The sequence below is a fragment of the Grammomys surdaster genome, unplaced genomic scaffold (genome assembly GCF_004785775.1).
Source record: "Grammomys surdaster isolate TR1022 unplaced genomic scaffold, NIH_TR_1.0 97, whole genome shotgun sequence".
NCBI lineage: Eukaryota > Metazoa > Chordata > Mammalia > Rodentia > Muridae > Grammomys > Grammomys surdaster.
Window position 1 is genome coordinate 6,341,667 of NW_021604576.1, and position 27,713 is coordinate 6,369,379.

General features: G+C 39.1%; 2 protein-coding genes across 2 annotated transcripts in view; one reads left to right on the forward strand and one right to left on the reverse strand.

Moving 5' to 3' along the window:
- Positions 1 to 666, forward strand: part of Cngb3 (cyclic nucleotide gated channel beta 3) — a 172,722-nt gene extending 172,056 nt beyond the window's left edge. Inside the window, 2 exon segments of the mRNA XM_028779786.1 lie at positions 364 to 551; positions 554 to 666. Coding sequence (XP_028635619.1) covers positions 364 to 551; positions 554 to 666 — 301 coding nt within the window.
- A 10,672-nt stretch (positions 667 to 11,338) lies between these two features.
- Positions 11,339 to 27,713, reverse strand: part of Cpne3 (copine 3) — a 49,742-nt gene continuing 33,367 nt past the window's right edge. Inside the window, exons 10-16 of the mRNA XM_028779798.1 lie at positions 26,201 to 26,260; positions 25,546 to 25,679; positions 20,340 to 20,394; positions 20,212 to 20,263; positions 18,488 to 18,621; positions 17,032 to 17,268; positions 11,339 to 15,443 (exon numbers count right to left, since the gene is read on the reverse strand). Of these exons, the coding sequence (XP_028635631.1) occupies positions 15,333 to 15,443; positions 17,032 to 17,268; positions 18,488 to 18,621; positions 20,212 to 20,263; positions 20,340 to 20,394; positions 25,546 to 25,679; positions 26,201 to 26,260 (783 nt within the window). The 3' untranslated portion in view covers positions 11,339 to 15,332. The remainder of the gene's footprint in view (positions 15,444 to 17,031; positions 17,269 to 18,487; positions 18,622 to 20,211; positions 20,264 to 20,339; positions 20,395 to 25,545; positions 25,680 to 26,200; positions 26,261 to 27,713) is intronic.

The following is a 27,713-nucleotide window of genomic DNA, read 5'->3' on the forward strand; positions in this document are numbered from 1 at the left end:
ACACACACACACACAATGTAAATTAAGAAACAATGCTTAAGTACTTATGAGACTAAGAAGACTAAGCAAGAAAAGAAATACGAGTTTCTTCCTGAGGTTCTACCATGACTGTGAAAGATACCAAACTTTCTACTGATTATCATATATATTTTATTAAAATTAAACATTTAAAATAAATACCAACTCCATAAAATGAGCATAAAATACAAACATTTAAACAGAGGAAACTTGGTAAAGAATGGCAGTGAACAGCAAGGCAGACATTCATTCATTCATTCATTCATCAGACAGTGTCTGTTTGGTGATGGCCCCAGTACTTCAATTATGATTTCAATACTAATTCTTTGTCATGTCTTCTTTTAGAAATAAAGATGAAAGTTCCAAAGGAAGAAAAAGAAGAGGAGAAGAATATGAAGATAAAGGAGCAGAACTAGCAGGGGAAAACAAAACAAAAAAACAAAAAAAAAGCAAACAAACAAAAAGACAAAACACTGGACAGGTCCAAAGATAAAGTTCTACTACAGTGGAGGAAATGCCCCAGTCAATTAAAAGGCAATTTTTCCCAAGGGACCTGCCTATCAATCATTCATCAGCAACATGGCTCCTGCTATTGAGACTGGGAAAGGGATTCTGACTATCAAAGTCAAAGAAAAGGCTAAGCAATAAGTGTTTGATTATCTTTAAATGTAATCTAGTGCATTCCCAAAGAGATTCCAGGAAAGTGTAGCTTAAATTAATAAGGGAAACTAACCTCGCTGGGAGCCTGGGAAACTCCAGGCAAATCCTTAGCTTTATTTCTAAGAGTTTGTATTCATCAATAAGATTATTAAAAAACCATCCTCTTATCCACTGTCAGCAGATTTGAGCACTTGCTATTTCTTTTAAATGTCTGCAGTAGATAATTTTTCTCTTCTTTCCTGATGAGGTTTCCTTGTTCCACTTTGGTAAACTTGATTTTAATGCTACTGTGATTTACTGTCTTTTCTGCTTACATTTTTGTGGTATGTAATTTCTGGCAAAACACTTCAGTCAAATGTCCAAAGTAGACTCTTCTGTCATCTTACTTCTTATGTATAGTGAAAGGGTGTGAAATTTTTAATAAAATAGGTCATAAATCAAGTGCTTTCTGTTTAAATAAGGATGTTGAGTCATTCAATCTAGCACCTAACGTTGACACAGGCTGATGTCATGGAACCATCTAATAAGAACTCTGATTCTCACTCAAGGCCAATGTCAGTTAGCAAGATTAGCAAGCATATAGACAAAAGATGAAATCAAAAGCAAAGTTCCCTCACTATCAACTGTGCCCCAGCCTCTTTGAGCCTCACCCCTGTGACACGTTGCTGACTGATGGTATCCTTTTCAATCAGCCTATAGCAAGAAAGAAAACTTGATCCAAAACACATTACAATTTAACAAAATAATGGGACATTAACCTATTTATCCAGAATAAGACCCCATACAGATAGCACATGAGATAAAGTATAAGTCTCTCTTAACTATTATAAAAAGAAGTCTCACTCCCTTATAGAGTCACAATCCTTTCACATTTTAAGAAATTGTCACTTGGACTTTATATTCCCTTCACTGATTCTTTTTATTTGCCTAAGTCACTAGCCTTGCAGATGCCATTTCCTGTGGCAAAAACCAGTTGTAGCATCACATTATGGCAAAATCAGATTGCAGCAACATGCTGGAAAAAGAGGATCCGTTTCCAAATAAAATTTAATGTTTTCCCTCATACTAACTTAAAGGACATCAGACTAACTCTGCTGGCCCAACAGATGCAGAACAGAGTCAGACTGTCTCTATTTTAATACAGGCTAATGTGACATTTTCCAGAATCGGCCTTAAACATCTGTTTCCTTCAAAAATGGTGGTACCAGATAGGAACTTCTATTGTTTAAAGCTTTAGGATAAAGTGATAAGATTAGGAATGCATACTGTATACATCAGATCCACAGCTCCTCATAGTTATCAGGACTACATGTACAACAGTTTACAAAACCTTCAAACTAGTTACGTGCACTTCAGGAAGTTGTCCTGAGGCTTCACTTAGCACTGAGACAATTACCAAAGTTGCATGCTGGGAAGAGGCCAAAACTCATAGGCTGGTATTGAAAGTAGTCACACACACAAAATTTCCTTCTAATGAGTGTCATTAGGATATAATGTTGAATTTTATGTAATGTGGCTGTTTCCAAGTCCCAGAAAGAAAGCTATTATAATAGCACATTGGGAAGAGGATTTTAATAAATTATATTTACTCAAAACTGTACAACATGGATGCATTTAACATGTTTTGTGAAAATCAGAAATTGTTTTTTAAACGGTATTGTTTGATAGAGTTACCATTTAAGTTTTAGAAAAGGTTGGTTGATACTTTTCATAATTGGAAAGAATATGGTCAAATTTTAAATAACAGTTAATATCATGAACAACAGATCCTGGAAAGAAACTTCACCTATAAAAGCTAAATGACTGACTAGCAATTCAATAATTGTGTAGGGGTTAAAATGGTGCACATCCAGATCTTAATTACAAACTATCTGAGCTACCTTACCCTCCATGGTGCCCATTCACTACCCATCTCTGGGCCTGACCTAATGTCCTTATGAATATTACATAAATCCCTTTGGCATATATGAACAGGTTCCTTTGACTTCCACAAGCCCCAAAACTAAGAATGTCATTTGATAGTACCTAGAAACTTCATCAGAGATGTCCCTCTTCTGTTTTAATTAATGTACCTTATATACTTGGTAATGTATATGAGAAGCATGTTGATTTACAACTTTCTTTGTTCTGTCACTATAAAAATTTCATAAACTGCTGCCACTTTGGAAAATAGAATTTGAGGTGACCTATACCTGTGGTCTGAGACCTTGTATTTCCCTCCAGAATAAATCCATCTCTTACCCTTTTAACACAAGACTTGTGTTTTTGCATTGACAATATGTAGGTGTTAGGGTATGTAAAAGTGATATCAGAAGGAAATAGTCTGATAACAAAAAAAGAAAAAAGTGGGGAAATTACATATACTTTAGTGCTGACTTTTTCAAATGAAAGTTTAAATACTTCATTGCAACTTATGCTCCTAATTTGTGCACACCTTTAATCCCAGCACTCAGGAGGCCAGCCTGGGGTACACAGCAAGTTCTAGGACATCAAGGGCTGTTACACAGAGAAACCTTGTGTTCTCTGATACTCTCTAAGCCTTGTAAGAGATGGTATAGACATCCTGTTTAAGGATAACCATTCAACAGTCATTGATTCTCAGTTTTGATCAAAGCTGAGCATAATAGTGATCGGTAACTCCCATAACAGGCTTGCCATAGTTGCACCAGTGGGCACGTGCTTCCTGGCCAGTTGTTAGTATAGCATGCATCGTTCACAGTAACACTGGTGATGGAGATTCTAATCCAGTAGCTTGCTTAGCAATTTCAGACACTATGAGAGTTAGCAATCATGGAAGAAGCTTCTCTTTCAGTTCCAACCTGATTTCTCTATGTTCTAAGATCAGAGCATACAGTGTTCTTTTGGAACAATAACCACAATGGCAATTAACTGGACAGCTTCAGGAGCCTCAAGGGTTGCCTGATCAAAACTGGTAGAAAGTAGCCCATCCTGCCACTGAAACTTTCATGTGATAAGGCCATTAAAAAAAAAAAAAGTGTATCAAGAGGAAGAACACTGGATGATATTGCAGGTCTGAATTATACCCCTGAACTGCCCAAAACTCCAGCTCACACAAGAATTAAACACACTGCATTGGGATTCAGCCACCAAAACATGTGCAAGGAATGTAGACTTTAAGAATATATGGACCTCAGCTATATAATGAGATGAACTGACAAGCCATCTAGTTCACTACAAAAATTTCAGTTCCAAAACTGATTCTAGAGCCACCCGATTTAGCACTTTGAAGGCCACACCATAAATCCCACACTCAACTTGACCAAGAGTCAAAATGCAGACACCCAAATATTTTTCTTTCTTTAACACTAACCCACATGCCTGTATTTTCTGAACACCTGTGGTCTGTGTTCATTAATCATTCATCTAATTAACAAGTAGTTTGCTGACTCACTGGATATCTGAAGATATATGAACATATAGCTATATGATAGGCCTTTCCCCCTGCACCCAGACCTGACCTCAGTAAGTATAATACAGAATGGGCTAGTTAACTGAAACTGACAGAAAGATTTTCAGAGAGAAATGAAAGCAATGATGCCCTTAGCAGATTTTAAGCATGAGAAGACTACAGAGGCAAAATTATAATTTTTTTAAAAAAGTTTTAGACTTATTTTATTCGTATGTATGTATGTGTTTCTGAGTGTATGTATGTTGTGGATAGCCCCAGCCTTGTATTTTGATACTAATTCTCCTTTCCTGTGAAGGGCTGCAGAGGAGGTGTGGAGGGCTGTGGGGGAGGTGATTTCTAGTGAACCTTCTGCCCATCTTAATTTGTAAAATAAAGGCTGGAGCCAGTGATTGGGCAGAGGAAGGGGAGGTGGAGAAATAAAGGCTGGGGAGAGAAGAGAGACAGGGGGAGGATCACTGGAGAAAGACAATGGAGGACGGAGATAACAGAGACAACAAAGATGACGGACGACGACTGGGGAGAAGAGAGGAGAGAGAAGACAACAGAGGAGGACGACTGGGAAGCAGGAGGTAGAAGGACAAACACAGGGTCTGGAAAATGCTCAAGTTATAAGGGTCTCATAGCTGGGGAACAAAGTAGTGCAGGAGTATCTGCCCAATTTAAGCTTACAGATTATATTCATAATTACTGAGTCGTGTTTTCATTGACTGGTCCTAATTGGGTTGGAGATTTAAATATCTCCCACAACATATCTATGTATACTATGTGCATGTAGATGCCCATGGAAGTCAGAAGAGTGTCAAATGCCCTGGAATTGGAGTAGCAGGCAGGAATGATGCTGGTGATAGTACTAGAACCCCTGAAAGAACAGCAAGTGTTCTTATTGCTGAGCCCCATATCTCCAGCCCCTATACTTTTCTTTTTCATTTACTTTGAATACAAATATCTATTTCAACAAGCAATTTTCTTTGATTTACAGATGCTACTTTCATGTTCTATATACAAACTTATAATAGTTATCTCTGATATTATGTTCATCTGCACCCTTTAATGACATAGCATAATCTATAAACTGTTTTCTAGCCTTTGGCAACACCCAGCTCAAGGCTAGGGATGTAAATCAGTAGTTGTGTGTTTGCCCAGCCTGAGTAAGGCCCTGGGTTCGATCCCCAGAACATCATAAAAATCCTCACTCTACCTTATGTTGTCATGTCTTTAATCACTTTCGATGATTCATCCATCCCACCTTAGGCTTAAGAGAATTGGCTGGGGTGGGCTGGACTAGAACCATTTCAGGTGAGAGGGCTTCATTTCTAATCCAAGCAGATTCTCATTTATTCTCCAAAAGGTTGCCCTTGGCTTGGCAGGTGTACAGGGCCCCAAAGACACAAAGAAAGCAGAAATGAGAACAGTCTAGAGCCTGCACTCACAGTTGGTACATCAATCCCTCTACCACATTGTAGGGTAGTAAGTCACTGGTGTAGGTCAAAAATTGAGCTCAGATTCAAGAAGGTGAAAATAATAATGACTTCCTTTTTAGGAGTATTGAAGAGTCCCATTGCCAAACAACTACATCTAAAGGGCTTGAGAGGATTATGAGCACTTTTGCCCTCTGGCACAGTTGTCATAAAATATAGAATCCCTACTTGATGGATAGTTTGGGGTACAGACATGCCTGTGCCACATTAGAGACAAACCTACTTTTATAGGTTTATTTGTGAGAATCAAATTTAATTTATGTCTTGTACTTTTGTTTACTAAATCTTGCAATCTAATGCCACAGACCATGTTGGCAAAAAGGAAATACTTCCTGTATCTAAGAGCAAATGAACTTTGTCCTAAAAATTAAATTCTAGCATACTTAACATAAGTTAAAGGGGCCCAAAAGCTCTGAACTCTAAAGGGAGGAGTAACATGGTCCCTGCTCTGTAGTCTAGAGACCACTTCTGGCTTAATACTTACATTAAATAATTCTAAACTCATATGCAGCAGATTAATTTACCTTGATTATATGTTAGATAAAAACAATGCTATACAGAACTTTTCACTTTTTATAATTTGAACCTGTTCTATGCCTGCAATAGTTCCGTTGTATTCCTAGGAGAATTCTTTGTAAATCTTTAGCAGCTATTAATCACTATTCCACTCTGTAATTTATTATATCTAATCAAACTAAAGACACTTGATATTCATGTTTTAAGCACCTTATCTGTAACACTGTAGTAAAATTTGATGTTTTCCCCTATGAAATTTTATGACTGGCTATATTTTTCATACTATAACTTTTGTGACTAAAACAGATGGTACAAAGGTCAAATAAATGAGCATCATTAAGCAATACAACCTGACATTTCTAGACAAAACCTCCCAGGGATGAAGAAAAGGGGAAATCCCTGAGAGGTCACAGCCCCTCTCTGTCCCTCTGCTCATTTTACATGACTGTGCCACAAATATGTGAGAACTGTCATTGTTGGAAATTGTAGGAATGCAGAACTAAGCACATGGTGCCCTCTATGAGTTTTTAACCAGACTGGTGATGCGCTTTCTCACATCCAGCCTTAAATACACTCACCTTGAGACTTCTTCTAGAATCAGAAACTTGAAAGGAAATTCACTTTCTTTTATCTATGGCCTACCCTCATAGATAGCACAGAAGTCACCTAGTCCACTACCTCTACTCCATATGTAAAGTACAGTCTACTGACTGAGAAACAATGCTCAAGATAAAGGTCTGGGGGGAAGATTCTAAGGTAAATATAAAAATGTGGGGGAGTCAGGTATGGCCTGGCTCCTACAGGTAGCACTAGTCAACACTTTATTAACTACACCCACTCCCAGTCTTCTGTGTGGAACACAGATTATACATCTTTTCATTTGAGGAGACAAGCCTGTGTGTTTCTCTAGCACTTATCTGTGAGTACAAGAACCTCATGCTTTCTACGGGCAAATAGACTGGGCATGGTTAGGATGAGAATATGATCTTAGGATCTTCCTGTGTCAGCTCCTTGCTGGCAGGTCCAGGTGAGAGGAGAGAGGTCCTGATCCTGCTGGGTCTCTCTGGTGCTGAATGGGGTAGTGAGTGTCGACAGCCCAAAAGAAACACACTGGGCCGGGAGTCTTGTCGAAGCAGGAACTCAACTTTATTGCTTCAGCTTCTCACTTATATAAACTCGGAGCATAGGGAGGGGAATTTTTGGTGGGGTGAGATGACGTAGGAGTCAGGGAAGGGAGACAGAGGATATGGGGTGACTGACAGGGCCAAAGCCAAAGCTCTACATTAGCAACGGCAGGACAGAGGCAGGGCCAACAGGTCTTGCTGAGTCACCCCAATACAGAAGTGACTGAAATAGATCTCAAAACTCAAGCCAGGCTTAGGCTCTCCGACAAGGCTGCAGAAACTCAACAAGGCCCTAACCAGGGACAAAATGGGGCCCAGCACTCCTGCCTCAGCATCCAGAGGGTTAGGATTAATTAAGAACAATTTAAACAAGGGCGAGTGGTCGTGTGGTGGTGGTGGTGAAGGAGGAGGAGAAGGAGGAACTGGAAGAGTGTAATTTCAACAAGGTAATCAGCAGAGGTCTCAGTTGATGATGCTGAGCAAAGATTGCAGGAAGAGAGGAGAGAAAGGCACTCCCATGACTACAGACATTTTGGGGAAGGAGCAGCAGCAAGCTGGGCACAGTCAAATAGGAGCAAGGAAGTTCATATGACTGGAACAGAAGTGCCAAGGAAATGACCATTTGTACATGAATTCAGAAAAGGAAGGAACAGAAAGGGTCACCCTGAGAGAAATGATGAAAATGAAAACTGTGCAGAGATCAGTACACTGAGGAGGGCCCCGATGGATGAAGATTCATAAGAATTGTGGCACCAGAAAAAATGTGAGGGGAAAGTAGCTTGGTGTTGGAAAATGAGATACTTGACCTAAAAATAAGATTTTTTTTCTTTGATGTGGGTGTTTGGGAATGGGATTGGAGAGCTAGCTCCATGGTTAAGGTTGTGTACAGTTCTTGCAGAGGACCTGAATTTAGCATCCATATCCCGCTCATAACAGTGCAACTCCAGCTCAAGAGTCCTGACATCCTCCTCTAGCCTCCACAGGCACCTTCATTCACATAAAACATACCCACAAGCAGACACACATACATACGTATAATTTTAAAATACAATAAAATTTAAAAAATAGAGGCAGGGCTTACTAAGTATTTTAGGCTGAACTATAGAATAAGAGTATACTAAAAGAGATATACTATAACTTATGATTGATATTCAAAGTTGGAGACCTTTAAGACGAGGGAAAACCATGTTAGAGCAGAAGGAACAGCTAGAGGTCACACCACTGGTGGCAGAAACTCAGGAAGAGGAGATAAACCTATACTTGACAGGACTGCAGAAGATGTAACATAATATTGTTTATGAAAGACAGGCTTTAATTAAAACTACAAACAGGGAGTTAAGAAAAAGGTCAGTATAAGGATTTTACTAACAAAGGAGCTGGTTCCTGAGAGCGCAGGGGTTTGGGGTACTGCAGAGAAACGGGATACTAGAGTCAGAATATGAAATGTAAAGAGCTGTCATTTGGGAGTGGATGGAATGAAGATGTTAATGATTTGAGATCTTTGTGTGAGGGAATGTGCTAACAGTCTAGGTGGTACAAAGGATGTGTCCTGTCTTTCAGTGGCCATTTGCAGTTCCCCACAAATGCCTGACAGTGTGAAGAAACAGCCTCCCCCACCCAGAGGACCTCACTTATTCCTGCTTTGTTTTCACATGCCTCTACTTTATTAGATCATAAGTTTGTGGATAATCAGAATTTCTTACTTTAAAAAATTCTTTTGTTGATTACCAGTAGTGAGCTATTCAGTAACTATTTATGCTAGGGGAACTTTTTACAGGATGATGGTTTGAATGAAAATTGTGGTGTGTGTGTGTGTGTGTTCAGTCTTTAGCTTGTGGAAATGTTTGGAAATAATTAGGTGTGGCCTTGCTGATGTGTTCTGGGAGCTGGGCTGTGAGGTTTCAGAAGCCCGTGGCGTTTTCCCATTTTCCCTATGGATCAGGATGTAAGCTCTTGGCTACTGCTCCAGTACCATGCCTGACTTCAGGCTGCTATCATACACTCTAACTCCTGGAACCTTGAGCCCTACGAAACATTTTCTTTTATACATTATACATTTTAAACATTCTTTTATACGTGACCAAACATTGGTTTGGTCATGGTGTCTATTCACAGCAATAAAAAAGTAACTAGGACAGGGGCAGCGATGGGTGAAGAAGAGATTGTTTCCTGCTCATTCATCCTCCTGACAGCCCCAAAGCTCCCCACCTCCTAGAATTCCGATTCTGGCTCTGAAGACCAGCTGCTTTCTACACCTGGCGCCTTGTGAGTCTGCTAATGAATCAAAGATCCAGCTCTCATTGGTACAAAGTTAAAACTGCTTGAAATGTCTAACCTGTCATTTCTTTCAGGGGTGGGGGGTATATGTAAGCCAGTCACCAAGGTAATTTGTAAATTCCTGGGATTTCTTTGTGGAATTTGGCAAAACAGTAATGATTAGTGACAAGTGACAATGGCAAAGATCTTGTCATAAGCAAAACTGATATTCTAAATAGAGATTGTGTAATTACCAGGCGTGTGCCAGCCTCTGAGCCACTAAGGAACTGAGGAGATGGGTCCAGCTGATGATTTGATAGAGGCTTATAACAAGACATAGAATCTGAAAACAAACCCAGAACCAAGTGATCTAACAGTTGAGTCACACCAGAAGGTGACACTGCTAAACCCCTGGCTTGTGTGTCACCATGGCCTGGATTGAGCTTGGCAATAGGGTTCTCTAAAGTCTTTGATCCTTGGGCCTGTGTCAGTGACTAAAATATAAGGTCCCCTACTGTTGTAGTAATTATTTAAAACGCCCTCTGGTCAAGCTGACTATTTAAGCTGCAGCGGCTCTGCCTAGCTCAGCTGCCATGTTTCTCCGCCGGAGGCCACGTGTGCACAGCAGCTAGAACTGGCCAGCCAGAAACACCAGCCCTGCCACCCACAAGATGCCAGCGTGGGAGATGGCTCTGCCAGTCAGTCACACTGTCTCCGCAAGGCTGGGCATTGCCCAGACCATTCCACCATCCACGCGGGCCCAGTAGGCAAATGAGACTCTAATGCTTAAATTATCAAAACGCTTATATATTTGGTAATGACCAGTAACAAGATACCCTTACAATCAGAAGTGTAACCCAACACTCAATCTAGATATACCAACTACCTTTGACTGCCAGGGACATGTGAACATCCACCACTGTCTCCTCCCTCCCTCCCTCCCGCCCTCCCCCCCCCCCCAGCCCTCGGGCGCCCACACCCGTGCCCTCCCTCTCTCCCCCTCTCCTCTCCTAGCTCCTCTTCCTTTTCCTCCTCTCCTCCTTACTCCTCCCACCTTAGCTCCTCCTACACTTTACACCTTTCAAAATTACAAATTTGCCACTGAAACCAATTCAACATGTTACCTTTACCCAAAGACTGAACCCTCTGGTGTCCAGGATGTCCTTAGGATGAAACCCCACCAATTGCTCCCCTTTTCCCTCCATTCCTTGATTACCTTTTCTCACACCTTATATTCAACAAATGCATTTTTTTTTTGCATCCTTAAAACATTCTTACTTGCTGCTTAACCTTTATCAGCTACTATTTGATTCTTAGTGCTCTTGAATGGATAATGTTTCTATCACAGGTGTGGGCCGATTTCAGCCCAGTTTTGTCTCTCATGTGTCTCTGCCCTTCCACCATGTTGTGAAATAGCAGACGACTCTCTAGATGTTCTGAGATCTACAGAGCATCTGGCTCTTGAACTTGCCAGTCCAGGTATTTAAATTACTCACCTGTGGTGGTTTTTAATGTCACCCCAAATAAGACTAATTTTGTATTTACCTCTAACTTTTCTATTATTTTTCTTCTGTGTGTATGGTAATATGAGTTTGTGAACAAGTGTGTGCATGATACACAGGATGGAGATCACATGTCCTTCAGCTATTGCCAGCAAGCCCACACCTGTTCCCTCCAGTGCTGAGGTTGAGCCTGTGTGGCCATGCTTGGCTTTTTACCTGGGTACAGGGGTCTGAACATGGGTCCAAAACCTTATATACCAAGTGGTCGTACTCACTGAGCCACTTACCCAGCTCCATTTTCTACTGTTTTGGTAAGATGCAGAGACACAAAAATGAAAACAAAACACAGCCATGTTACATCTAGAGTAACTTTATTTAAAGGGAACTCACACGGAAAATGTATTTAATATAAACTTATGTATTTAGTAAATTATGCACACACTGTGCCGTCTGCCACAACACAACTGCTCATAATTTTCACCCAGCTGCTAACTTACCTTACATCAACTTCATGAAAACTAGCCTAGAGAGCAAGCATTCTGGAAGATGGCTTTGTAGGAAATGTATGACATGAAAAGGGCAAAGTATGTAAAACTCAGCACAAGATCAGTAAGGCCCTGGGTCTACTCTGGAAAAGCTCACAGAGCACTATCTAAAGTCAACACGTGTAAATCCCTCAGAAGATTTAAAATGTTAATGGTCTTAAACAAATCAATCTTAAACAGAAAAGGAGGTGACTAGGCCAGTACAAATACAATTTCTGAATATAAACATGTGAGAAACTGTGTGTCTATGCACAGAATGTCCATGTACATAAGTAGGAAATAAAGGTCAGTTTGGTGATTTTTATTTTAGATGTTCTTTAAGAGTGAAGAGCATTTGTTCAAATAGTGGCACAAAAGGAAAAATACGTATTTGAGTACAAACCACTATAAAATAGTCTGGAATGAAGGTACATGCTGAAACTAAAAAATTTATAAAATGATAATCTAGTAGTTGGAAATGCTTTTATTTTAAACTGCAGAAAGCTATAGATTACCTTAATTTGCCAGAATCACAGCTCCTGTGAATAATAAATCTATAAAACCTGATCAAGACGAGCCACTTAAAGGAAAAATTATTTTAAAAAGAAAAAAATGTTGGTAAACCAGATTATAAAACTGTTAAAGACCACACGGCAGAAACAAGGTGGCTGCCAGATGAAGGGCCTGCAGTTCTGAGTACCCTCTGGGGCTGAGCAAGCCTAGTGAGCCTTGCTTCAGAGCCAAAAAGTCCCTCTCCTACCACTTAACATACAGAGAATCTATGAGGCATTTTTCTGTGCTGTTCCCTTCATATGCAAAAGAAAGTCCTAAAAGCCACTGTGACATGTTCCCAAGCACAGAGACCTGAAACTGAGACCATGGAATAATGATGGTTTCAGATGAGAAAAAAAAAAAAAAAGGAAAAAAAAATCAGATTTCGTCACCTCTATTGATAACTGAATTGTTACTACTGACATAGGTCCCACATTCTTGAACTGTGGGTCATGGCCCCATGGAGAGTCATGTAACTGACTGGAAAAACCAGACAACAGTAAAGATTTCTAATGAGCAATGGGGAAAAGTTAATTCAAAACCAAATGTGTAGTGACTCTGAGGTGTTTCGGGCAGAGCTTGCCCATGTCGTATCATTCAATTTCCCTGCAGCCTTGGTTGTCAGAGTCAGCAGGAGCATTTGCACTACACAGCTGCCATGTCACGCAGCAAAAATAAACACTGCCTGAATACAGGTTACTTTATGCGCTGGGATTTAAAGTGACTTTACCATACATTTAAGCTTTACCATACATTTAAGCTTTACCATACATTTAAGCTTTAGCATAAACGATTAGCTACAGAAAACAAAGACTTCAATATTTTCCTGTCATTCTTAATCAAGTCAATATCAAATCCATATATCTCTAGATTGTCTTATGCTAGAAAGTTTGATTTTAAAAATTGTCAGCATAAGCTTCATTAAAAAAAAAAACTTTAACTGTGTTTTGGCTTAGGATAAGGACAGAATTTCCAACTTCTGAAACACCTCTCAACATTGATGGCATTTTGTACTATGTATTTATGTGAAAAAAGGTTCTAAGTATTGTCAATAAAAAAATCAAAATATCAACCAACACTCAAGTACATTTAAGATTGTCTGTGTTCTGCAATACAAAATAGTCAGCTGAGACCGAGTTCTTATGTAAAAGCACAGAAGCATATAAACCTCACTAGTAGGCAAATATGCTTTCACCTTTAATAAATGGTAAAACTTTAAATCTAAAAAAAAATTGTTAAATAACTCTGTGTGTGTGTGTGTATGCACACATACACACAAGCAGGTCCTTGTGGAGGGCAGATGAGACTATCAGATGCCCTGAAGCTGGAGTTACAACCAAGTAGAGCTGCCTGATGTATGTGCTGGAAACCAACAGGTTCTCTGCAAGAGTAATATGTACTATTAACCTGGAGCCACCTCTCCAGGCATCTAAAATAAATTCCTTTTGGTTTACTTGCAATGTTTGATTTGTATGCCTATCTTAAATATAGGTTTGTATACCTATAAAATTGGGGTTACATAAAAATTTCTTGAATGAAAGGACTGAAAATGAAAATAAATTTTAAGAAACCCTATTATATAGAGGTGCATTGTTTCATGTTAACAGCACATATCCAGATGCCAATTACCCATGTAGGAAAGAGGCAACTGCTCACTGGGCTAGACAAACAAGACAAAAGGATCTTCCCTGAGCCAGACCTCAGCAGTAAGTTGTTTCTGAGAAGACTGAAGAAAAGAAAGACACAGGCAGTGGTGGCAGGACTCAGTAACACTGACAGAAATGCTGGCTGGTGCTGTGGACATCCACTTAAGGATATGTGGTAAATACATAATTTTGTTAAATTGTTAAGTGATAATTGGCCACTGCACAGACTGGCAAAGTATTTGGCATCCAGATCCTCAGGCAAATGTTACAGAATCAATTCCAAAAATGTGTGCTCACTTAACAGTATGTTCTACAGGGTGAAGTGAAAATCATTCAACTCTTCAAAACAAGAATACTAAGTCCACTCTATGTAAATGTAGCAGCTAGAACAGAATTTGTATATTTTGTTCTTTTCTTTTTTAAATCTTATAAAAGGTTTTATGCTTAACAGAATTCTGGTCTTAGGAAATAGTACATTATTGAAATGAAAAATGGAATTTTGATTAATAAATAACTAGAACTAAAGTTTAACGAAAATAATAATACTATTTTTAGGTAAAAATATCTAAATAAATCTATACAAATCAATACATAGGACCTTAGCAAGAAAAAAATACAAATGACCTTTTGCAATTATACCATTAGTTAGAAGAAATATATTTCTCAATTACTTTTTTTTTTTTTTTGTTATTCTGAAACACATTCTCACCAGGTAGTTAGCTACCTGGAATTAACCATGTAGGCAGGTTGGTTTGTGCTGGCTGTCTTCCCTCTACCTCCCAAGTGCTGGGATGATGTGCCACAATGCCTGGCCTGCAACTGTGTTTGAAGTTTCACCTTAAATGTTTGGTCCTCAAAGCTTTAGTGAATGAAGCAATCCTACTCACTTAGTCACATATGCTGACCTAATCACATGGCCTCTGGGGTGCCTTATCATTTGATGCTCACAGAAGTTTGAGTGTCTTCTTTACTCAGTAAAGCAAAGGCCATACTATGTGCAAGAGTTCACAGTGAAAAGATTTCAAAAGGCAAATAAAAATGTCTTGTCTACAAGGAGCTCTCCACATTTTAAAATGTAAGCCCACTGGTTTTCATAAGCAACCATGTGAAAACAGTTTTATACACTGTAGCACTGCAGCATAGGAAGGGACAGAATATAGTCATAGGTATAAACGCAGTACCTGACTTAAGGAGCTCTCTCAGTCACAGTATAGACACTGGCTGGCAAAGTATTTACTATAAACAGTATAGCAACCTGTATTCCACTTCATCCAGTAATTCCTCACTCACTCCATGGGTAACATTTAAAAATAGCATTTCATTATAGAAAGTAGACAACAGACCAACAAGCCTCATTTTCCGACATTAAAGTCAATTCCAAACAGCACTCTTGTAATTTCTATAAATCACTAACAATCACTGAATTCACTGAGCAGAAATAGACTTGTTATTGTCCTCTTCAAAAAGTATTAAATGTATGCTTTAACAGATAGAATATATACAAGAAGCTGGGTTTACACCAGATACCCCGGGGGTAAAAAGCACAGCCGGCAGATCCATCATTCTGTTTAAGGGATGGCATTGCTCCACACAGCGTTTGAAATCCTGTAGCTGTCCTGGCTCCTTCTACTTCCCAGCTGGGTTTTTGGGAGGAAGGAGTTTGTACGTGTTGAAGTAGCCCACCACCTGCTGGGGAACCTCTGCCAAGACACACTGAGCAAGTGCTTCTTTTGGAGCCTTGAAGAAAAACAAAATCATAGCTACCATTACAAACTGAACAGCTGTTGGCTTGCTTATTTGTTTGTTGTTTGTCTCATGTAGCTCAAGCTGTCCTTGAACTCACGGCAGTCAAGTATGAGCCTGAACTACTCATCCTCCTACAAAGTGCTAGGATTGCAAACACACACAACCACATTTGACTGACTACTGGCTGTTTGATAAGTGACTAGAAATAACTCAGCAGTCATTAAACTGCAGTGATTCTTGATCTCTAGGCTTGTACTTTTGAACTTATGGAGATTTGCCTCCCTCTGCTTCCCAAGTGTCCTTGATCTCTTTCTTGCTATGTTTGCTGAGAACTGAGATTCTCATGAGAGCATATTATGTATGTGCTAACATGCAAAGCCTCCGTTTTTTAAATGCGTTTTCATCTTTTCCCTTTTCTGAACATCAATGTATTAAAAGATTATTCTATTTGTACTTAATGACTTTATATTAGACGTACAAAAAGTTTATTACTTATTCTCATGACTACTAAAATCAATCGCCATTTTCATGACCTATAAGCTCTAGAAATATAAAATAGTTTTAGAAGAAGTCCTGGTTATCAGTTACCATTCTGAAAGTAGCATGCAAAAATCTGTATGGAATTTGGTCTGAGATTACAGCAGTGATATAGGTTTAAACAGAATTGATTCTGAATGCTTCTTTTCCCAAGTAATGTTCATGTAAAGCTATCAGCCTTTGTGTAAGCACAAGAAACTGCTTTTAAGGTCTGTTCCTAAGTATCTCATCATATGGATGTACCATATGATGGTTTTCTTAATCATTTGCCTGTTGAAGGTCATCTGGGTTATTTCCAGCTATTATCTATTATACATTTAGCTGCTAAAACATTTACATATAGGTTTTTTTTTTGGTTTTCTATATGTGGATATAAGACTGTTTCATAACATTATACATTAAATTCTTCTATGTTCCTCTCACTATAGTCATCTTGGTCTATCTACACTAGGAATTCCTACAGAGGAATGGAGGCAAGAAGCTGAGAGACTCAGAAGAATCATTCTTAATTAAAAAACAAAACAAAAAAAATCCCAACCCTATAGTCCATATACAGTATGGCCTTCCATTTCTGTAAAATCTTTGTTTGTTTTCTGAGACAGCATCTAAACAATACAGAAACTCTTTCTTCCCCATGTTGTCACAGGTCATGGTGTTTTCTCACAGCAAGAAGAAAACCCCCAAATCCCTAAGAGAGTACTCATATTCATCCTCTGTGCATGACTGTGGATGCACTGTGACCAGATACTGCGAACTCCTTTTGCCATCCCTTTCCCAGTGTAATGGGCTACTAGCCAAAGTAAACTTTTCCTTACTCAAGTTGCCTTTACCAGATTATTTTTTATCACCATGAGAAAAGTAATTAATAAGAAAGTAACAAAAAATCTTTACATATTCATAGCAGTTATCATTTTAATAGTTTGTCATAAAATTATAGCAAAAGCACAAACGATACAAAAATGCCAAGCCAAATTAGATCTTTCAATTAAAAGCAATCTATGTTTAAGCCAGAAAAAAAAAAAAAAAAAAAAACGGTACTCACATTCTGGAACTGTCTGAAAGGCACAAACTGAACAATATCTCTTATGGCCACCTCGCCTGACGGGGCACGGAGACTTCCACCATCAGCATCTAGGAACTCCATGGCACTGAAGTCAGCTCCCCCAACTCCCACAATGATGACAGACATGGGCAACTTGGCTGCATTGACGATTGCCTGTCTGGTTTCATCAAGGTCTGTGATCACGCCATCCGTGATGATCAAGAGCACGAAGTATTGCTATCAAAAGAGAAAACACATCTGCTGAGCAGGTCAAGGTCAGACAGTAAGAGGAGTGACTTAGGTTAATGAGTCATCTGACTCACTCATGTTCCTTAAAAGCCTGGTAGAATATCATCTGCATAAAATATTCTAAAATTTCTCTGATAACAAGTATCAACTCTTAAAAACTGAAGATCCATTAGAAGTGCAGCACACCACTGAATACACCGAAAAAATACACAGGAGACATCTAACTATTAAAGACAAACCTTTCAAGAAAGCAGACGAACAAACATTCATTAAAAAGAACCACTAAACATGTCAAAGCTCGAAGCAAGGGAGCAAATAGTTATTCAGGTCTCAACAGATCCAAACTTCTGAAGAAGGATTATCTGACCAGCTAAAATACATGCTTTAAAATATTGTCTTCTTTGATGAAACGTTCCAGAGTAGTAAAATGTCACATAAAATTGTGATTTCATTCTTTGGGGGCCAGTTAAATCTAGGACATGAGTACGATATTTGACAGTAACTTACAGGTATGAGAGTATTTTCTTTGATTTGGGCACTGTTTTATTCTTTTTCATCACCTGCATAGGGGTCTCCCCACAATGCCTATCCATACTTCTGAGTACACTATAGCTTGAGAAATTTGATACGCAACATCTGACTAGTAATGGTCAGCTAATTCAAACCTCTGTAGTATAGTAAGTGTTACAACATCAGCAACTGGTAAAAGTATTCAAAGGCCTTCATGTGGAGAATGTTTCTAAAAGTTAACTAATAGACTTCTTTTTTTTTAAATTTTTGGTAGAATCTAAGCAAATTACTTCCAAGTCAGATAAAAGCAAGCATTATTTTGTTCTAGTGATCATTAATAGCAACAGATACTAGACTAGGGAAAAGTTCCATATTCATGAGTTCTTCATGGCTATGCTTCATTATAAAGAGCTACTAACACAGCCTCTCCAAACAGAAAGCATTCAATCTCATCTCAGATAGGTCTGTTATATTTATGCCTAATTTTGATGTATTTTTGATGGGAAAAGGTGCAGCAGCTTACAACAGGTAAGCAGAAAAAAATCACTGCTGAAATGAACACTCATCTGCACATGCTCCCAAACCAATGCTGAATATAGCATCACTTCTTACTCTTGACAAACTCAACCAACAACAATATGGAAACCAGGAAGAATACCACCCATATCCTTCCTGTCCCTGCACCTAGAGCACTTACAGAAGCTGTCTGCTGTTGTGTAGCTGCAGCTGCAAACCTGGCCACGTGATTTATAATTGGAGAAAAATTAGTTGGTCCATAGAGTCTTATCTGAGGAAGACAGGTCCGATAAGCCTCTATAATGCCTTGAATTCCTAGATCAAAGAAAGCAGTATTAAAAATCCTCAAATATAACTTGTTAACCCATAGTACTGGGAAACATAGTCATACACATGTCAGGTCTGGTGAATAATGGCTATTATCCCAGCTCTAGGGAGACTGAGCTGGAAATACAGAATCACCTTGACTATAGTAGGTCCATATTACAAACATAAAACATAACAAAGAAACAACAATAAAATCAAAACCCAAACAAAACAACACTTTGACTAGGGAAAAGTTCCATATTCATGAGTTCTTCATGGCTATGCTTCATTACAAAGAGCTACTAACACAGCCTCTCCAAACAGAAAGCATTCATTCTCTTCTCAGATAGGTCTGTTATATTTATGCTTAATTTTGATGTATTTTTGATGGGAAAAGGTGCAGCAGCTTACAACGGGTAAGCAGAAAAAAATCACTGCTGAAAGGAACACTCATCTGCATCATCAAAGTTCTACGAAAATATATGGTTATAAGGCTGATTAATTATAATTAATTAGATATAAATTACCTATTAATTAGGTCAGGGAAGGTATAGTTGGCAGCATTAATTCTAAATATTCACACATAAGTAGTTTCCTGAATTTTGTCATAGAACTGTAAACAGTTTATGAGGTTCTGGCCTTGGGCCTCCCAGTCTTATTGATAGTAAGTTGGACAGCTAAGAAATTTGGACATCTGGGTGCACTGTTAGATCTATACTCCGAGCACTCAGGAGACTGAGGAAGGAAGATTCCAAGGTTATAGCCAGGTCTATGGCAGCAGCCTATTTCATATTTAAAAAGAAAAATATGGAAAAGAGTTGTGATCTAACTACAAGTCAAATGAGCAAGAGCAAATGTGCCACTCTAAGGCACTGAGGTGTAGAGACATTTCTGTGAAAGCAGCATGGCCTGGTGAGCTGACTGGTACCCTGGTGAAAAGCACTCCCTACAACCAAGTATCCTAGGTAGACATGTGTTGATTCTGAACTCAGTGACAGTTCAGGATACAGACAAATGCCAGAAATCTTAAAGAACTACCTGCACTGCATTCTAAAACCACAGAAACTTTTCTATAGTGGCTTTTACCAAGTATATTCTCTTACTTTAGCATATTTTAAACTTTTCTTTACTTATGTTTGTGTGGTGTATATGTGTGGTCCATCCAAGTGAGTGTGAGACAATACTGGGCAAGCAGCAGGACTGTGAGGACTGACACGGTTTATCTTTGAGGAGTCACTGCTTCTCTGAAAGCTCTCTCCAGAGTCTTTAATACAGAACTACTTCTTTCATGGACAGTTTACTTATAGTCAAGCTACATGTGAAAATTCGTTTAGTTTTATGTTGATCTTTAGTGACTCATTCCTAAGACGGTGAATGGTTTGGTTCTACTGAGATTCATAAGGTAGAAGGTTTACTTTTCATCTTCATGCTCATTCCCCCTGTAATTACCTTCACCACTGCAGTCACCGACCTGGGGTGACTTTTGCACTGTTTACAACAGTTCAACAGGTCACAAACTGATATTTAGAAATGAACTACAGTTCTAACCTGCAAGAAAAAGACACAAATGAGGCTCTCCTCAGGCTCGGCTTTACTTACCATTACAATAGGGGTTCGAGGGGTTAAAGTTCATTGGAAATTCATGAGACACCTGTCAAAAAGAGAAAGGGTTAAGGAGGTCTATTTGCTGATCAAGAATAAAGCTTTCAAAAGAGCTTTCCTCTTACTTGCCACTGAGGGGGCACCTGAGCTCCAAAACCAAAAGCTGGAAACATTTTATCACTAAAAAAGAAAAAAGAAAACAAGTCAAACAATGTTTGCAAGAGAAAGTACTTCATATTTACTCACAATAAAAATAGTATGAGCTTATATTTAAAAGAATTCAAAATCATAGAAAATTATAAACAAAAAATTACCTAGCACTACCTATATTAAATGCCGATGCTAACACTGGAAAACTCACTTTAAATGCTTTTCTGTGCATTAAAAGAGGAAATATCTACATAGATTTTTTTGGGGGGGTGTAGAAGTGGTATACATTTATGATATTCACCTGAGTGTGTGCCCCTGTATAAAAGCCCATGAAAACCAGAGGAAGGTACACAGTGTCTTCCTCTATCATGCTCCACTTTAATCCTTGAGAGCAGGTCTCTCACTGAACTGCAAGTCTGCAGTTCTGGCTCTCTGCCTGCCTCTGCTCCCTCACAGTGTGTTTACAGCAAGAGTACCCACAGCCAGCTTTTTAGACGGGTGCTGGGGATTTGAACTCAGGTCCTCATGCTTTCACAGCAGGGGGTCTTACCCTCTGAACCTAGCTTTTTATATACATTTTATAATAATACTATTTATGGGGTGAGAGATGGCTCAGTGACTGAGAGAACTTGTTTCTGCAGAGGACCTGGGTTTAGTTCCCAGCACCTACCAATTTGGTAATGGGTAGCACCATCTACAAGTCAAGTGCCTGGGAATCTGATACCTCTTTTGATGTCCACAAACTCCTACTCACATGTAGTACACATACATACACCAATGGACACATATAAACATTAAATAAATAAATGAAATGAAATTCACCTCCTATAACCTACTATTTTTCTATTTAAACCTTGTGCATCACTTCCTGAACAAATATGAACCACCACTACCCTGCACAAAAAGAAAAACTCCATTTTCTTTTCTTTTTTTAAAGATGGAAAGTTCCAGAGACTTGGTAGGTGAGAGACTATCAGGACTACAAGGGAAGGACCATAGATGAAACGCCCTACAGTGGAGAAAGGGAACTCATAGAGTCCACCTTCAGTAGAAATACAGGACATCAAGTGGAGGGATTGGTGCCATCCCATAGCCAAAAACTTTGACCCAGAACTGTTCCTAAAAGAGCTTCAGGGACAAAAATGAAGAGACTGAGGAAAAGGTAGTCCAGTGACAGGCTCAAATTGAGACCCATCTTAAGGGGAGGCTCCAAGGGCTGACACTATTACTGATGCTATGGTGTGTTTACAGACAGGGGCCTAGCATGGCTGTCCTCCAAGAGGCCCAACAAGCAGCTGACTGAGACAGACGTAGATACTCACACTCAATCAATGGACTAAAGCCTGGGACCCCTGTTGGTTGAATTAGAGAAAGGGTGGAAGAGGCTGAAGAGGAAGATGACCCCATAGGAGCACCAGCAGTCTCAACTGACCTGGACCCCTGAGATCTCTCAGATACTGAGCTACCAATCAGGCAGCATAAAGGAGCTGGTCCAAGGTCCAAGGTCCCTGACACATATACAGAGGAGGACTGCAGGGTCTGGCCTCAGTGGGAGAAGAAGTGTCTAACCTTCGAAAGACTTGAGGCCTCAGGGAAGGGGGTGGCCTGGCGAGGGGCAGAGTGGGGAGATGGGGGTGGGGGGATCCTCTTGAAGACAGCGGGAGGAGGAATAGGATGAAGAACTATGGGAGGGTAGACCAGGAGGAGGATAATGACTGGACTGTAAAAAAAATAAAAGTAATAAAAATTTTTTTTAGAAGTTTTCATTTTAATTTTTTATTTATATGAGTACACTGAAGCTGTCTTCAGACACACCAAAAGAGGGTATCAGATCCCATTACAGATGGTTGTGAGCCAACATGTGGTTGCTGGGAATTGAACTTAGGACCTGTGGAAGAACAGTCAGTGCTCTTAACCACTGAGCCATTTCTCCAGTCAGACATTTTTTTTTCTTTTAAGCAATACTATTTGGCATAAAACCAGGGTTCAAATAATAAGGTTATTTATAGCATTTACTTATGTCCCCTTAAAGTTTCTGCAGGAAAACAGATGTCCATCTAGGTCTGTAGTTTTTGAACAGAGTCTGGACCTGAATATAGAAACGTGAGATGGTACTGAGTAGTTCAGGATTTGGGTGTTCTCCACAGGCACACTGATGGATGGCCAGTATAAACACCACTCAATGCACTGTTTTCTACTGGAATAGTCTTGTATGCTCACTCTTATTTATTTATTTATTTATTTACTTACTTACTTATGCATTACAGTGGTGACATACTTGCTATGACATGTATGTGGAAAACAGAGGGAAACAGTCAGGTTTGGCAGCAGACACCTTCACTTGTATAGCCACTGCACTCATCCTGTATTAATTCTTAGTATTTTCCATTAAAGACAGAACCCATGTCAAGTCAGAAATACTTTTCCTAGTCGGCAGTCTGTCTAATGCTATTTGGAAGCATTCACAGGGTTTTTTAATTCCTTTATTAATGAGTGTATGCACACCCAAAGCAGACGGATACCAGTTTCTTCCAAACACTGATCATGGACACACGGGGCCATATTTTTATACGTTTTTTTTTCTATGTGTGTTGGAGATCTGAATCCAGGTTCCTCTGCTTTCACAGAAAGCACCCTCTCTCACCTGCTGAGCCATCTCCACACTCCTCCTTTCATGGGTTTTAATAATAAGGAAAAGGAACAAACACAAATTCTTATGAGATTTTTTGCCTTTGTTATCTTACCAGCCATGCACACTGCAAAGTATAAGCCAATCATGTATTTTTTTCCTCCTAAAAACATTCAAGTTTAATTTCATTCTTCTGAATAGTGCTTTGGAGTAGGATAAAGCAGAAACAGCTGCTTCGTGGCACTCCCTCCTTTGTTAACTGACTCTCCAGATGGTGGCTCTACCTCCTGTTCTAGGAGCCAGCTATGATCAGGTGTCTAGGTTCTAGCCCAAGGAGACATGAATAGAAAGTTGTGGGTGTTTTTTGTTTGTTTGTTTGTTTTGTTTTTGTTTTTAGCAGCATCTGAAAGCACCTAAGGGAGATACTCATGCACTCCTGGACTCCTTTCTCTTCTTCCTGCAGTGTGCACAGCAACAGAGCTCTTACCACCAAGAATAGAAGATATAAACTGAGAATGGCAGAAACACTGGAACAACCCTAAACCTACTGCTATTGTGTGATACTGCTTAAAGTGTTTCTGTAACAGGTTTACAGCATGTGTGGTTTATCGCACTTTACAGATATGAATCGCAAATTCAAATTCAATTCTTTTTTTTTCTTCAGACATGGTCTCATTATGTAGCAATGGCTAATCTGGAACTATTTAGACTAGGTTGGCCTTGAACTCACAGATCCACCTGCCCATCTGTCAAGTGTGTATCACTACATCCAACTTCAAATTCCATTATTATGCAATATGTTGTTGTTATAATCCTTCTTCTTTAGATGCTATTCTCACTAAATTCACGTATGTGTACGTGCGGTTCTATTTCTTACCTAGGATGCTTGGTTTGAATGGTCAAGTATAGTTCTATACTTGAGCTTAGAAATCAATTTTAAGAGCTGCTAAAGCAGGGTTGAGAGATGGCTTACAGATTACACGCAATCACTGATCTTGCAGAGAGCTCAGGTTTGGTTCCCAGTACCTACAATCCCCAGAAGGCCAGTTCCAGGAGATTCACCACCCTCTTCTGACCTTTGTAGGCACTAGACACACACAGTACACACAGGCAAAATACTCACATAAAAAAGTTAAAAATAAAAACCAAACAAAGAAAATAGCTAGAGCAGATCCCCTTTTGCTTTCTCCTCCCTTTTTTCTTTCCTTTAGAGAAATGTCTGGGGAGTTCTGGCTCCTTTCAAAGAATTTTAAGACTCTTTTTTTTTTTTTTTTTTGGTCAGGATCTACAGCAATTCTGATTCAAAGTGATTAATTCTGAAGGAAATTTCATATTACATCATTACCATAAGATCTTTCCATTTAAAAATAAGTTTCCTCTTAGTTCTTCAGTACAATTTTTTAGTTTATCTTACTAAAAATCTAAGATGTTTTATAAAATTTGTACTCACTTATTATGACATGTATTCACTGTAATTGTTAGTGAATATAATTTCCTTAATTAGCTTAATCTGATAATATAATTTTGTTGTTGCTGGTGAGTGAGAAGCTGATTTTTTTTCTTTATTCTGTATTTGCCTCTTTTTCTGAACTCTGAATACTTTCTAGTTTTTAAAAAAATGGATTCATTTAGGTTTGATTTTGTTCGTTACATGTTTTTAAGAATTCATATTACCCTGGTCTGGTACCATTTTCAGGAGTGGATCTTTGATGACCTGCTAATTTCTGTGTATGGCTCATCCTCTCTTTAGACTAATAGAATTGTCTCAGACAGACATTAGCTGTTATAAGAAATCATCATCATCATCATCATTATTATTATCATCATTATTGTATTTTTAGTGGGACTGAAATTGGACCCAGGAATTTGCACAGGATTTGCTATGACTAAAAATATACTTGGACTGCAAATCTATTAAAAATCTAAGTATTGAAAATTCATTCAGAATACTTTGCAGCAATTAGGTTAAGATGCTCTTTAGCCTTGTCAAAAGATCCAATTAAAAAATTACTTTCAGCAGCATGTGGTCATGCGCTTCCTTAATTCCAGCATTTGAGAGGGAAAAGTAGAAATCTCTTAGATTTCAAGGCCAGGCTGGTGTACATACTGAGTTCCAAGCCAGGGAGGGATAATGTAAGACCCTTTCTCAGAATGAATAAATAAAATTTCATTATCAGAAAGGACATGTATATATTCTAGGAAACAATTATTACTGTTTACAATACTATAACATCTAGATTTTAGTCACATATACAACTTACCATAATGATTAAAACTCCAAGGAAATCAGAGCAAACAAATGAGTACTGCTGAATTCTCTCAACCATAAATGAAGAAGCTATATACAACAAATAATAACTAGTTACAGCAGGAACAATGAGATCGAAGGGAGACACAACGAGATAAATAAAAAGGTAAAAACAATTGGGTAAGAACGATGTTCTATGCTTCTCATCCTCGCACCTCTATCAGAACACTAGGTAATGAAACAGAGAGTGCTCTTCTAAGAAATTACAAAATGTATACTTCAATATTTCCAAAGTCATACTCACGCATCATAATCTTGAATTACCAATCCCACAGACCAGATGGCAGTCAGATACTCATTAACACCATTAGAGCTGATGTAATGCAGGGAGTCTGGAGAACTGGGGTCACCATTGGAACCGGTGAAGTCCACTCCCACCTACCAAGAAATGACAGACAGCAGTTCTTACCAAAGAGAGGGTAGAGCTATCTATCTGAGCTTGAGGTCCAAGAAAGCTCCAGGAGACAAGACCCAAAATCATCCCAGAACCTGCTACTGCCATCTCCTAACAAAGCTCACCGAATTTTTACAAACAACTGAACTGGACTCATCATGAGAACAATCTGTTCCTCTCTTTCTAGATTGAAGAACCATGAATCACTAAACATATTTATGACCCATATTTAGGGGCTGTTCTTATATGTGTGTTTTCTATTCCTTAAATTACTATAGTATAACCACTGGTTTAGACATATCTATTTTCTCTGAAGAGCAGATCACTCATCAACTCACCAACTAGGTCAAACTTCCATGATGAACCTAGATGGTCCATAAGGAAGTCATATGAACAGCCTGTGTAAATTTCATTACAGAGTCAGCTTGGCCGTAAAGGAATGCTGCAAAACAGAGTAGAAAGGCACCACCTAACAGCCTATGTAAGAAAACTCAGTGTTACTTACAGTAAAATTCAGCTGGCACCCTCCCATGATGTAGTCAAGAAATGTGCATTCTACAGTAATCTAAAAACAAAGACACACTGTTAAAACCAAACTCTCCAAATAAAAGGCTTCTTGGCACATGCATTTCAGAGTTTGTAAGCTGAATGATACATGACATAAATACGTGGAAATCAACCTCACATTTTGGCATACAAAACTCCTCCCCTAAATGTGAGGACTCATAAATATTTCACTACAGCCTAAGTACAGTAGTGTTAAGGCTAACATATCAGGGTAAGGGCTCATAAGCTGAGCCACACTCATCCCCCTCTGAGAATTCACAGGCTGTTAATGATTGCTGTAGAAGTGAGAGACATTTTCTTGAGGTGTCATCACTGGTATGCTTCCTGTGCATAACACTAATCAAACTCAATGAGACACAGACACATAACACACACACACACACACACACACACACACACACACACACACACACCCCAGGAGAGGGGCATGAAAGTAAAAGGAGACTAGTTGGAAAAAGGAAGACTCAACAGGAGTGGGAAGATAAGAAAGGGGAATATGGAAGATGAGCATATATAAAATGCATTATATGCATTATGAGAATGTCATAATAAACATCATTATGGTAAAACAATACATGCAAATGAAAACATAAAAATTTTATTCAGGTGGCTAAAAACAAAAGGATTAGAATATCAATGGCAAATGAGGAAATGTAGTCACTTAGGTTTTATTTAATAAGTGTAAGATACTGACACCTTTAACAAGTATTTAGCAATCAAGATTTAAAAGAATTAAAAGTTTGGCTGGTCACTGGGTGGTCTTTCCTTCAGTCTCTGCTCCATTTTTGTCCCTGCATTTCCTTTAGACAGGAACAATTCTGGGTCAAAAATTTTGAAGATATCTGAGTGGTTCCATGCTTCAAATGGGGACCACGTCTATCTACTGGATGTGGTCTCTTTAGGTTACATCTCCCCACTGTTAGGCATTTCAGTTAAGGTCATCTCCACTGGGTCCTGAGAGTCTCTCACATCCATGGTGAAACGGAGACTGAAGGAAAGGCCATCCAGAGACCAGCCCCTTGGGATCCATCCCAAGTACATGCACCAAACCCCAACGCTATTACTGATGCCATGTTGTGCTGGCAAGACACAAGCCTATCATGGCTGTCCTCTGAGAGGATCTACCAGCAGCTGATTGAGATAGATGCAGATACTTACAGCCAAGGGACCTCTGTGGAAGAATTGCACGAAAGACTGAAGGAACTGAAAGGGATTGCAACCCCATAGGAAGAACAACAGTGTCAACTAACCCAGGCCTATCAGCTCCCAGAGACTCAGCCACCAACCAAAGAGCATACAAGGGCCGGTCCATGGCCCCCGCTACATATGTAGACCATACAAGGACTGCCTTGTCTGGTCTCAGTGGGAAAGGAAGTGCTTAATCCTGTAAAAATTTAACGTCCCAGGAAAGGTGGATGCTAGCAGGGTGAGGTGGGACTCGGTGGGAGGGT